General features: G+C 59.7%; 1 protein-coding gene across 5 annotated transcripts in view; it reads left to right on the top strand.

Annotated features, from left to right (window-relative positions):
* Positions 1 to 9082: 9082 nt before the first annotated feature.
* NF2 (NF2, moesin-ezrin-radixin like (MERLIN) tumor suppressor) overlaps positions 9083 to 12486 on the top strand; it is a 39670-nt gene continuing 36266 nt past the window's right edge. For 2 of the 5 annotated variants that reach the window (XM_068910920.1, XM_068910919.1), the window contains exon 1: positions 9083 to 9316. In XM_068910920.1, the coding sequence (XP_068767021.1) occupies positions 9203 to 9316 (114 nt within the window). In that variant the 5' untranslated portion in view covers positions 9083 to 9202. The remainder of the gene's footprint in view (positions 9317 to 12486) is intronic. The other 3 variants (XM_068910921.1, XM_068910922.1, XM_068910923.1) reach the window with 2 other exon arrangements.

The following is a 12486-nucleotide window of genomic DNA, read 5'->3' as shown; positions in this document are numbered from 1 at the left end:
GGCTGTAGAGTCTGGCGCAGGCCCGAACAAGCTTGGCACAGGCCCGTACAAGCCCGCAGAGGCCAGCATGGGTCTGAACAAGCTTGGCACAGGCCTGCACAAGCTTGTAGAGGCTGGTGCAGACCTATACAAGCCCGTAGAGACCAGTCACAGGCTGGTACGAGCCTGTAGAGCCTGGCACAGGCCCATGCAAGCCTGTAGAGGAAGGCATGGACATGTATGATCCTACAGAGGCTGGAATGGGTTTCAACGAGTCTGTAGAGGCTAACACGGGGACCGTAGAAGCCTGTAGAGGCTGCTTGTACAAGCCCGTAGAGTCTGGCAGGGGCCCACACAAGCATGTTGAGGCCAGCACGGGCCAGTGCAAGCCCATAGAAGGTGGCACGGGCCCATATGAGCCTGTAGACGCTGGCATTCATGTGTGCAAGCTCATAGAGACCCACACGGGCCCACTCGCACCTGTAGAGGCCAGCACAGGGCTGTATAAGCTAGTAGAAGCTGTCATGGGCCTGTACAAGCCTGTAGAGCCTGGCAGGGGCCTGTACAAGTGCATTGAGGCCAGCACGGGCCAGTGCAAGCCTGTAGAAGGCATCAAGGGCCTATATGAGCCCGCAGAGGCCAGCACGGGCCCATACAAGCCCTTAGGCCCTGACATGGGCCCGTACGAGCTTGGCAAAGGCCTGTACCAGAGTATTAGAGCTCGGTGCGGGCCCGTATGAGCCTGTAGAGGGCGGCGTGGGGCCGAATGAGCTTGGCACAGGATCGTACAAGTGTGTAGAGTTTGGTGTGGGCCTGTACGAATCCGTAGAACCCTGTGCAGGCCTACATGAGGCCACAGAGGCTGGCAAAGGCCCAAACAAGCCTGTAGAGGCCTATGCAGGCTTGGACAATGTTGGCACAGGCCCGTACAGGCCCGTAGAGGCCTTTGTGAGCCTGTAGAGCCTGACACAGGCCTGTACAAGCTGGTAGAGGCTAGTACGGGTCCATACAAGCCAGTAGACCTACGTGCAGGACCGTACCAGCCTGTACATGACAGCACGGGCCCATACAAGCCCGTAGAGGCCAGTACGGGACCATACGAGCCCGTAGGGCTTGACACGGGCACGTAGCAGCTCAGGAACGGTCTGTATGAGCCCATAGATCTTGGTGCAGGACCATATGAGCCTGTAGAGCCCCATGCAGGCCTGTATGAGCCCATAGAGCTCAAGATGGACCCATAAAAGCCCATAGATGCTGGCATGGGCCCATACAAGCTCATAGAGGCCAGCACGAACCCGTACAAGCCGGTAGAAGTCGTGATGGGCCCGTACAAGCACATAAATGGCAGCAAGGGCTGGTATGAGCCCATAGAGCCTGACGTGGGCCCGTAGGAGCTTGGGAAAGGTCTGTTTAGGTTCTTGCTGGCCTCTATGGGCTCGTAAGGGCCCAAACAGAGTTCTAGGAGCTTGTACGAGCCCTTGCCAACCTTTTATGGGCCTGTGCCAGCCTCTGTGGGTTTGTCGAGGCTCCTGTTGGCCTCTATGGCATCGTAGGGGCCCACACCAAGCTCTAGGGGCTTGTATGAGCACTTGCCAACCCCATACAGGCCCGTGTCGGCCTCTGGGGGCTTTTCTGACCTCCTGCCAGCCTCCACAGGCTCGTACGGGTCCAAACAGAGCTCTAGGGGCTTCTACGAGCCCTTGCTGAACTTGTACAGACCTGTGTCAGACTCTGAAGGCTTGTGTGGGCCCGTGCCGGTCTCTAGGGGCTCATACGGGCCGCGTCAAGGTCTATGGGTTTGCAGAAGCCCTTTCCGAGCTTTTACAGGCCCGTCCCAGCCTCTACGGGCTCGTATGGGCCCATACCGCATTCTACGGGCCGGTACGAGCCCTTGCCGAGCTTGTCCGGGCCCGTGCCGGCCTCTACAGGCTCGTTCGGGTCTGCACTGAGCTCTACATTCTTTTATGAGCCTTTATTGCCCTTGTTTGGGCCCGTGGCGGCCTCTGCTGGCTTGTCCAGGCCCCTGGCGGCCTTTACGGGCTTCTCCAAGCCCCTGCTGGCCTCTATGGGCTCCTCCGGGTCCACACTGAGCTCTATGGGCTTGTACAAGCCCGCACCGAGGTCATACGGGCCCCTGCCAGCCTCTGCAAGCTTGTACGGGCCAGCATCGAGCTCTATGGGCTTGTACAAGCCCACACCAAGGTTGTACGGACTCCTGCTGGACTCTGCGGTCTTGTTTAGGTCCTTGCCGGCCTCTGGGGGCTCGTACGGGTCCAAACAGAGCTCTAGGGGCTTGTACGAGCCCTTGCCAACACTGTATGAGGCCGTGCTGGCCTCTGTGGGTTTGTCCGGGCTCCTGTTGGCCTCTAGGGGCTCGTATGGGCCTGCATCAAGGTCTATGGGTTTGCAGAAGCCCTTTCTGAGCTTTTACAGGCCCGTCCCGGCCTCTACGGGCTCGTATGGGCCCATACCGCATTCTACGGGCTTGTACAAGCCCTTGCCGAGCTTGTCCGGGCCCGTGCCGGCCTCTACAGGCTTGTTCAGGTCTGCACTGAGCTCTATGGGCTTATATGAGCCCACACTGAGGTCGTACAGGTCCATGCCGGCCTCTGCGGGCTTGTGTGGGCTCCTGCTGGCCTCTACGGGCCTGCACTGAGCTCTACATTCTTGTAAGGGCCCTTATTGACCTTGTGTGGGCCCGTGCTGGCCTCTGCGGGTTTGCCCGGGCTCCTGTTGGCCTCTGTGGGCTCGTTCGGGCCCACACCAAGCTCTACAGGCTTGTATGAGCACTTGCCAATCTCATATGGACCTGTGCTGGCCTCTGGGGGCTTTTCTGACCTCCTGCCAGCCTCCACAGGCTCGTACGGGTCCAAACAGAGCTCTAGGGGCTTCTACGAGCCCTTGCTGAACTTGTACAGACCCGTGTCAGACTCTGAAGGCTTGTGTGGGCCCGTGCCAGCCTCTAGGGGCTCGTACAGGCCCACATCGAGGTCTATGGGTTTGTAGAAGCCCTTTCCGAGCTTGTACGGGCCTGTCCCGGCCTCTTCGTGCTTCTACAGGCCTGTAACGAGCTCTACGGGCTTCTATGAGCCCTTGCCGAGCTTGTCCGGGCCCGTGCCGGACTGTGCCAGCTTGTGTGGGCCCCTTCTAGCCTCTACCAGATCGTACAGGACAGCATCGAGCACTATGGGCTTATACGAGCCCTTGCTGACCCTGTATGGGCCCGTACTGGCCTCTGCAGGCTTGTCTGGGCCCCTGCCCGCCTCTACGGGCTCGTATGGACCCACACCAAGCTCTAGGGGCTTGTACGAGTCCTTGCCGACCCCATACGGGCCCGTGCCGGCCTCTGAGGTTTTATCCAGGCCCCTGCTGGCCTCTACGGGCTTGTATGGACCTGAACAGAGCTCTACAGACTCATACAGGCCTGTACCAAGGTCATACCGGTCCGTGACGGCCTCTGCAGGCTTGTCTGGGCCCCTGCTGGCCTTTACGGGCTCATATGGGCCCGCATCAATGTCATACGGGCCCGTGCCGGCCTCTACAGGCTTGTACAGGCACGCGCCAAGGTCGTACGGGCCTGTGCCTGCCTCTGTGGGCTAGTACGGGCCCCTGCTGGCCTCTATGGGCTTGTACGGGCCCACACCGAGCTTTACGGGCCTGTATGGGCCCATTTCAAGTTGGTACAGGCCCATGCTGGACTCTACAGACTTGTACAGGCCCCCACTGAGTTCTATGGGCTTGTATGAGCCCTTGCTGACCCCGTACGTACATGGGCCCGTACATGCCAGCCTCTGTGGGCTTGTCCGGGCCCCTGCCAGCCTTTGTGGACTCGTACGAGCCCAAACTGAGCTCTACAGGCTTGTTCGAGCCCTTGCCGAGTGTGTACAGACCCATGTCAGACTCTGCCAGGGCTTGTCTGGGCCCGTGCCAGCCTCTGCGGGCTTCTCCGGTCCCCTGCCTGTTTCTATGGGCTCGTATGGGCCCACACAGGCCCATAGAGCTCAGTGCGGGCCCATACGAGACCATAGAGGCCAGTAGGGGCCCTGGGAAGCCCACAGAGGCCAGCACGGGCCTGTACAACCTTGATGTGGGCTCATACAGGCCTGTAGAGCTCGGTGCGGGCCCGTACACGCCTGTAGAGGCTGGCAGGGGCCCAGACAAGCCTGCAGAGGCCAGAACAAGCCCTACGACCTCAGTACAGGCCCGGACAAGCCCGTAGAGCTCGGTGCAGGCCTGTAGGAGCCTATAGAGGCCAGTATGGGCCCAGTCAAGCTCAGCGAAGGTTGTACAAGCCTGTAGAGCTCAGTGCGGGCCTGTACGAGCCTGCAGAGGCTGGTGTGGGCCCGTATGAGCTGAGCAAAGGCCCATACAAGCCTGTAGAGCTTGGTTCGGACCCATATGAGGTCATAGAACCTGGAGTGGGCTCATACAGACCTGTAGAGCTTGGCACGGGTCCGGACAAGCCCGCAGAGGCCGGCATGGGCCCATACAAGCCCATAGAGGCTGACATGGGCCTGGACGAGCTTGGCACAGGCCCGGACAAGGCTGCTGAGTCTGACACAGACCCGTACGAGCCCATAGAGCTCGGTGATGGTTCATAGGAGCCCATAGGTGCCGGCAGGGGTTGGGACAAGGCTCGTAGAGCTTGCTGTGGGCCCGCAACAAGCCCATAGAGGCCCCTGCCGGGACAGGCCTGTACGAGCTTGACCAGGGCCTGGAGAAGGCCATGGAGTCCAGTATGGACCCGTATGAGCCTGTAAGTGCCGGTGTGAGCTTGTTCGAGCTCGGAAAGGGCTCGTGCAGGCCCCTAGAGCTTGGTGCGGGTCCGTATGAGCCTGTAGAGGCCGGTACGGGTCAGGACAAGGCCTGTAGAGCTTGGTGCGAGTCAGTATGAGCCCACAGAGGCTGGCAGGGGCCTGTACAAGCTTGGCAAGGGCACGTACAAGCCCATAGAGCTCGGTGCAGGCCCGCAAAAGCCCACAGAGCTCAGCATGGGCCCATACAATATAATCCAGGCAGAGGCAGGCATGGGTGTGTATGAGCCTGTACAGGCCAGTACGGATGTGTACAAGTCCATAGAGGCCGGTACAGACCTGCAAGAGCCTGCAGAGGCGGGCACGGCTATAAGCGATCCTGTAGAGGCCGTGCATGGGCCCATACAAGCCCAAAGAGACTGGCTCAGGTGCGTATGGGCCCATAGAGCCCAGCACGGGTGCCTATGAGCCCGTAGCAGCCAACGCTGGCACATAAAACCCCATAGAGGCCAGTGCAAGCCCCTACAAGCCTGTAGAGACCAGCACGGGTGCATATGAGTCCGTAAAGGCCGGTACAGACCCCCTGCAAGCCCATAAAGGTCAGCACAGGTGCATAAAAGCCCACAGAGACTAGCCTGAGCCCGTAGAGACTGGCATGAGCCCATATGAGCCCATACAGGCCAGCATGCACACCTACAAACCTTTAGAGGCTGGCATGGATGCGTATGAACCTGTAGAGCCTGACAAGGGCCTATATAAGCCCGTAGAGTCTGGTAGGGACCCCTACAAGCCCCCGCTATGGGTGCATACGAGCCTGTAGAGGACAGCATGGGCACAAATGGGCTTGTAGAGGCTGGTTTAAGCCCCTATGAGCCTGTAAAGACCAGCACAGGCACATACAAGCCTGTAGAGGCTGGAATGGGCCTGCACAAGGCCAGGGAGCCCGGCACAGGTGCCTATGAGAACACAGAGGCTGGCACGGGTGCCTACGAGCCCATAGAGGCCAGAACAAGCCGACACAAGCCAGTATCAGCCAGCATAGGCTCATACAAGGCTGTAGAGGCCGTCACGGGCGTGTATGATCCCACAGAGGCTGGAATGGGTTTGTATGAGCCCATAGAGATGGCACGGGCCCATACAAGCCCATGGAAGCCAGCACAGGTGCGTATGAGCCCGTAGACGCCAGCAAGGATGTGTACACGCCTGTAGAGGCCAGCATGAGCACATATGACCCGTGGAGGTCGGCATGGGCGCATACAAGCCCACAGAGGCCGGGGCACGCCTGTGTACGATCCCATAGAGGTTGGCACAGTCCCGTACAAGCCCATAGAGGCCAGCACAGGCTTGTACAAGCCCATAGAGGCCAGTACGGACCTGTATAAGCCCACAGATGCAGGCACGGCCGCAGACAATCCTGTAGAGGCCCTGCACGGGCCCGTATGAGCCTGCAGAAGCTGGTTTTGGAGCGTACGAGTTTGCAGGGCCCAGCACGGGCCAGTACAAGGCTATAGAGGACAGCATGTGTGCATAAAAGCCCATAGAGTCTGGCACAAACCCATATAAGCCTGTAGAGGCTGGTACAGATATTTACAAGCCCATAGAGGCCAGAATGGACCTGAATGAGTCTGCAGAGGTCAGCACATACCGGTGCATATGATCGTGTAGAGGCCCTGCACGGGCCTGTATATGCCTGTAGAAGTTGGCACGGATGCATATGAGGCCATATAAGGCTGTAGAGGCATGCATGGGCATGTACGAGCCTGTAGAGACCGGCACAAACCCCCGTGAGCCCGTAGAAGCTGGTACGGACATATACGAGTCTGTGGAAGCCAGTACGGACCTGTCTGACCCTGTAGAGGCGGACATGGGTGCACACGAGCCCCTAGAGACCAGTAGGCATCCGTATGCTCTAGAGGACCCTGCTTGAGCAGGGAGGTTGGACTAGATGATCTCCAGAGGTCCCTTCCAACCTAAACGATTCTGTGATTCTGTGATTCTGTACGAGCCTGTAGAGGCCGGTACGGACACGTACGAGCCCGTAGAGGTGGGTACAGCTATGTTCGATCCCATAGAGGCCCTGCACGGGTACTTACAAGCCTGTAGAGCTCAGGACGGGTGCATACGAGCCCATAGAGGACGGCACAAGTGAAAATGGGCCCATAGAGGCTGGCTTAAGCTCCTACGAGCCTGTAGAGACCAGCATGGGCCCATATAAGCCTGTAGAGATGAGCACAGGCCTGTACAAGACCATGGAGCCTGGCATGGGCAGGTAGGAGACCACAGAGGCCAGAACAAGCCCATACAAGCCCATAGAGCTTAGCAATGGCCCGTGCAAGACAGCAGAGGCCAGCACAGGCCCGTATGAGATCACAGCCATGCCGAGCTCGTTCAAGCCTATAAGCCCAGCGTGGGTGCGTAGGAGCCTGGAGAGTTCGACAGGGGCCCATATGAGACCGTAGAAGCCAGCACAAGCCCATGAGCTGATAAAGGTCGGCATGGGCCCATACGAGCCCATAGATCCTGGCACAGGCTCACACGAGCTCATAGAGGCCAGTATTGGCATGTACGATACATCTGGGTCCCCCCTCACCACAGGGACCCAGGCGTCCGGGCCCCATTCCTACAGGGACCGTGATGTCTGGGGCCCTGCTCACCTAAGGGACTCATAGCTCCCTCTGGCCCCATAATCCCCTCCTGCCCCATAGCCCCCTCCTGCCCCATTGCTATCTTCATCTGCCCTCTGTGTCCCCACATGTCCCCCCTGTTCCCGCATATTCCTCATGTACCCCCATATCCCCTGTGTCCTGCCTTGTCCCCTGGCTCCCCACTTGTCCCCCTTCTCCCTCCGTGTCCCCCGCGTCCCTCCCCACCCCCAGCTTGCAGGGCACCGTGGCCGCTCACCGAGCTGCGGCTCCCTCCCGGACGCCTGGGTCCCCGCGAGCGGCCCCGCTGCCCGGAGCCGTGGGGAGGGATCGGCGGCTCCCGGTGACCGCTCCCAGAGCGGATCCCTGTGCAGCATTCTGGGGCACGTCTCGGGGCAGATCCCGGGGTAGGATCCCAGTGCTGGATCCCGGGACAGGATCCTGCTGCTGGATCCCAGGACAGGATCCCAATGCAGATCCCAGGGAAGAGTCCTGGTGCAGGATCACAGTGCAGGTCCCAGGACAGGATCCCAGGGTAGGTCTCATGGCAGGATGCCAGTGCAGGATCCTGGGGCAGATCCTGGTGCAGGATCCCAGGTGAGGTCACGGGGCAAATCCCAAGGCAGGATCCCAGTACAGGTCCCAGGACGTATCCCAGGGCAGGATGCCAGCGCAGGTCCCAGTGCAAGTATTGCTGAAAGAATCCAGGGCAAGATCTCGGGGCAGGTCCTGGGGCAGATCCCGGGGCAGGATCCTCGAGCAAATCTCAGGGCAGTTCCCGGGGCAAATCCTACTGTAGGATCCTGAGCGAGGATCCCAGGGAAGGTCCTGAGGCAAGATCCCAGGGCAGTATCCCGGGGCAGATGCTAGGGCAGATCACTGATGCCGGATCCTGGGACAGGTACCAGGGCAGGATTCCACAGCAGGATCCCAGTGCAGGTCTTGCTATAGGATCCCAGGGTAGTTCCCAGGGCAGAATCCTAGGACAGGTCCCTGGGCAGATCCTGGGGCAGGATCCCAGGACAGGTCTTGTGCAGGATCCAGATGCAGGGTCCCCGTGCAGATCCTGGTACAGGATCCCGGGGCAGATCCCGGGGCTGGATCCCAGTGCCAGTCCCAGGGTAGAATGCCGGGGCATGTCCTGGGGCAGGATCCCACAGCAGGATCCCAGTAGAGGATCCTGGGGCAGGGGGCGCACGCAGATCCCGGGGCAGGATCCCGGGGCGGGAATCACCGCACGGTCCTAGAGCCCGTTGCACATCCCCCCCCCCCCCCCAAAAAAAAAAAAAACCGCCCTCCACCTCGTACGCATGCGCACAGAGGCCGCGCCGACGTTGGGGCTCGACCTGCGCCGGGGAGCGCCTGGTCCCCCTCGACGCCAGGGGGCGCCCGCGCAGCGCCCATCGGCCGCCCTGCCTCTCAACCCAACCTGCGGGGCAGATGCGCGGGGCTCTAGTAAGCCCGCCTCTTCCCTGTGAGTGGCGGCAGCCCCGTCCAATCACAGCAGCCGCTGCTCCGTCCCTCGCAAGCAAAGACCATGGCGGGGCGCGCGCAAGTTTCCTATTGGCGGCTGCTCCAGCGCGACCCGTGGCTACGGGGCGGGACAACCCTGCGCGCGGGGCCAATGGCGGAGCGCCGCGGCTAGGGTGCGCCGCGGGCAGCAGGCTCCGCCGCGGCCCGGCCCGGCGCTGCGCGGCCCCCGGGCGCCCCCGGGCCCACCCGCCCGCCCGCCGCCGCCGCCATGGCCCTGCCCTTGCCCCGGCCCCTGCCCCGGCGCCGCGGCCCGCAGCGCTGAGCGGCCGCGCCCTGCCTGTCCCGGCCGCCGTCATGGCCGGGGCCATCGCCTCCCGCATGAGCTTCAGCTCGCTGAAGAGGAAGCAGCCCAAGACCTTCACGGTGCGCATCGTCACCATGGACGCCGAGATGGAGTTCAGCTGCGAGGTACCGGCCCCCCCCCCCCCCCCCCCCCGCCGCCGCCCCCTGTGCCCGCGGCGCCCCCCCCCCCCCGGGGCCATGGCGACACCCCCCGGGGAGGGGGGGGACCGCCGCCGGGCAGGGCTGGCGTTGCCCGTTTGGGGATTTTCCTCCCCCTCGTTAGCCCCCCTCTCGCCCCCGCGCCACCTCTCGCCGCTCCTTTTTGGGGGCCGTCGCCTCCGGGAGGGCCCTGCCGCCCGCTCCGGGCCCGCGGTCCGCGCCGTCGGGGCCGAGGGGTTTGCGGGCCCCGCTGGAGCCTCCGCTCCCTCCCGTCGCCTCCAGCGCGGAGCCGCGGCCCCGGCGGCAGCGGTTCCACCCCCGGGGCGGCCCGGGCTGCGGGGCCGCAGGAGACCCTGCGAAAGCCGGAGGCTGCGGCTCGCTGCTGGGAGCGGGCTGCCAGCCCGCCGCCTCTCCCGCCGCGCCGGCGGCTGCCGTCTGGGCTTTCCCCGCACGCAGGGAGCAGAAGCAGGCGCAAACCCAGCGGCGGGCTGTCACTAAGAGTGGGGAAGCTGCTGCTCAGTGCCCCGCGCCGCTGCCTTACCCTGGCCTAAAGGGAAGGTGAGCCCCTGCGTCTGCGTGCTTTCGTGCTTTCCGTACGTTATAGCCTAGCTGAGAGCAGGCACGAAAAGTGTAAGTCCACAAAGATAACTTTTTGGAGAGGTATGAGAGAAGGAAAATAGACCATTTGTATCTCGGATTTACTTTACTGTTGTAACTAAGCTGCTTGCTGATCAGCAGGCCTCATGAGGAGACTAGAGCTTGAGTTATATTGGGTGCCAAGGCTTAAATCTATAGGGATTCAACTTAAAACACTCAGGAAAACAAAATTTTCAAATGCTATATGACTTGCCCGTTCCATCCGCTGGATGAAATGTGTTTGCAAAGGCACAAGATCATGTTCTGATCTTCACTTCTCATCTGTTTATCTTTTTCTTTGATACCTTCTTTTTCTGGCCCTTGATAATTCCTTGGCACTCTTCCCTTGGGGGCTGATATCAGCTCCTAAGAGCCTAATTTGTAATCACTGTTTTTACATGATCAGCTGGGCTTCTAAGTTGGGCGCTTAATGACTGAAAGCCAACTCTACCCAGATTAAAACATAAACTAGTTTAAAAAGAAAGGTTCTTCATCTGATCCAAATTTTGCTGCAATTCCAGTGCCCATAAACCGAAAAGGTATTTGCCCTTGTAAGCTTTCTTGCTGATGAAATGTGTTGTCAGCTCTGCGGAGCTTCCTCCCATTCCCAGAGATTAAGGATTTGTTTTCACCCACAGTGGCGTGAGGTTCCCACCATCACTCTGCCAGGAGAGGTGAAGCGTCCTGGCTTGCCTCGTGCCTCCTTTCCTGAGGCTGCCAATGATAAAGAAAAGGACGTACTTCTTTTTTAATAGTATGGCCACTTGTCCTTTCATGTTGGGCTTCAGGTATTTCTGACAGGGGAACGCAGCGCGCTCGGGTTGGGTTCAAATGTGCAACTCGTGCATCTGAAGAAAAGCCTGTCAGGGAGGTTCCTGCCCAAAAAGCTTGTTACTGCCGATGGGCTTCTCTGTGCACAGGAAGGACTGAGAGTCTGTGGGAGGGATGCTGCTCTGCTCCCCTGGTGAAGGACGCAGTGGGACTTTGGCTGTCATCCCTCAGCGCAGAGGAGCGCTCGACCTGGGGAAAATTGGAGCAAAGCGGGGAGGTCACGGGGCTGTTTCGCGCTGTGTCTGGTGCAGGTGAGGTGGGAGTTCTAGTCGAGCTGCGTGTCTACTCGCTTGGTCTGCAGCCACCCTGTCCAAACGTGCCGAGGAGGAGTCGGGGATCGCCGATGAGCCATCCTCTCCCAGCGAGCCTGGCTGGGCGGAAGACAGAGGGGATCGCTGCTGCTTCCAGGCTGTTCCTCCATGTGCTTGTCCCCATCCTTGCTGCCGCTCTCCAGTCATCTCCTGGCCCCACAGCGGGATGAAGCCAGCAGGCAACAAGGGGCTGGCAGTTCCTCCCCAAGGCTGCAGGTCCCTTGGAACAGGAGCTGTGCCTCTGGTTCACCTCCAGCCGCAGGACCCATAATAAACACGGCAACCCTCCTGGTGCTGGGGCTGCCATGCCTCGGTGGGGAGAGGCTCTGCTACAGGCAGAGCTGGCCAATTTGTGTCACCCTTCCTCGCTGGTGTCTCGTGTCCCTGATCCCCTCCACCTCCTAGGATCTTTGTCCTTCCTCTGAACAGCGGAGGCAGCCGCTGCTGTGACTGCCCTTCCGCTCCTGCCTTTCTGTGCAGCGTTAGTATGACTGTTTGTTTTTTTAAATATATATTTTGTTCCACAGCTTTCTACTGTGTGTTTTCATCAGTTGGGCTTCCCAGCCCTGTGATATTGTTAACAACTTGAGGACATGCCAGTGGAGGCCCAGGCCATTAAGGGTGCCCAGGGCTTGGTGGAAACAGTTGAGCCAGTGTGGCTGAAGAAGCAGTAATCAATAACTGGCTCCCTCACGGCGGGAAGTACAACGGGTGGCTTAAGCTCACCCACTCTGCTCAGCACGTTTTTTTTAATGTGCTCATTTTTAAATCTGTTCTGTAGGAATCCCCAGCTGTGCATTTCAGGAGATTAAACCTGCTTTGCATCTGTCTGTTCTGCAAATAATGTCCCTAAATTGAGTCTAAATCCGCAGTAATGCGCAGAAATGAGATCTTAATCTTTGTAATGCTGTGATGGAACTTAATAATCACAGCTGGGGTTTCACTTTAAAGATTCATAATTTGTTTGGGGAAATCTTGAAGGTGCGAGGTTGGTGTCTTCTTCTTTGTTGCTTCCATTACAGCTGCCTGAGCGCAGCAACTAATTAATTGATAGCATCTCGAGGAGTGATACACATTTGCATGGCTCTTAATACTGCTCTGTTAAACCAGTCCCCAGCAGCTCCACCTTTCCAAGGACACCTGCAAATGGCTCATGCAGTCCGTCGGCTCCCTGTGCTCGGAGGGGAGGGCAGTGCAGGCGAAAACTTCCCAAAAGGAGTTGGGAGTTGATACTCTGCGATGAACACAGCGACACACTGGGTGCTGCCCAAGGAACAATTCAGGAAGTTGTTTTAAGCGGCAGTAGCGTACATCAGAGCTTGCCGGAGCATGGTACTGGAACCGCGAGGGGTTTGATAC

Source organism: Struthio camelus, chromosome 17, assembly GCF_040807025.1.
Source record: "Struthio camelus isolate bStrCam1 chromosome 17, bStrCam1.hap1, whole genome shotgun sequence".
Classification (NCBI taxonomy): Eukaryota; Metazoa; Chordata; class Aves; order Struthioniformes; family Struthionidae; genus Struthio; species Struthio camelus.
The sequence above is the reverse complement of the archived record's forward strand: the minus strand, read 5'-3'. Positions and strand labels throughout refer to the sequence as shown.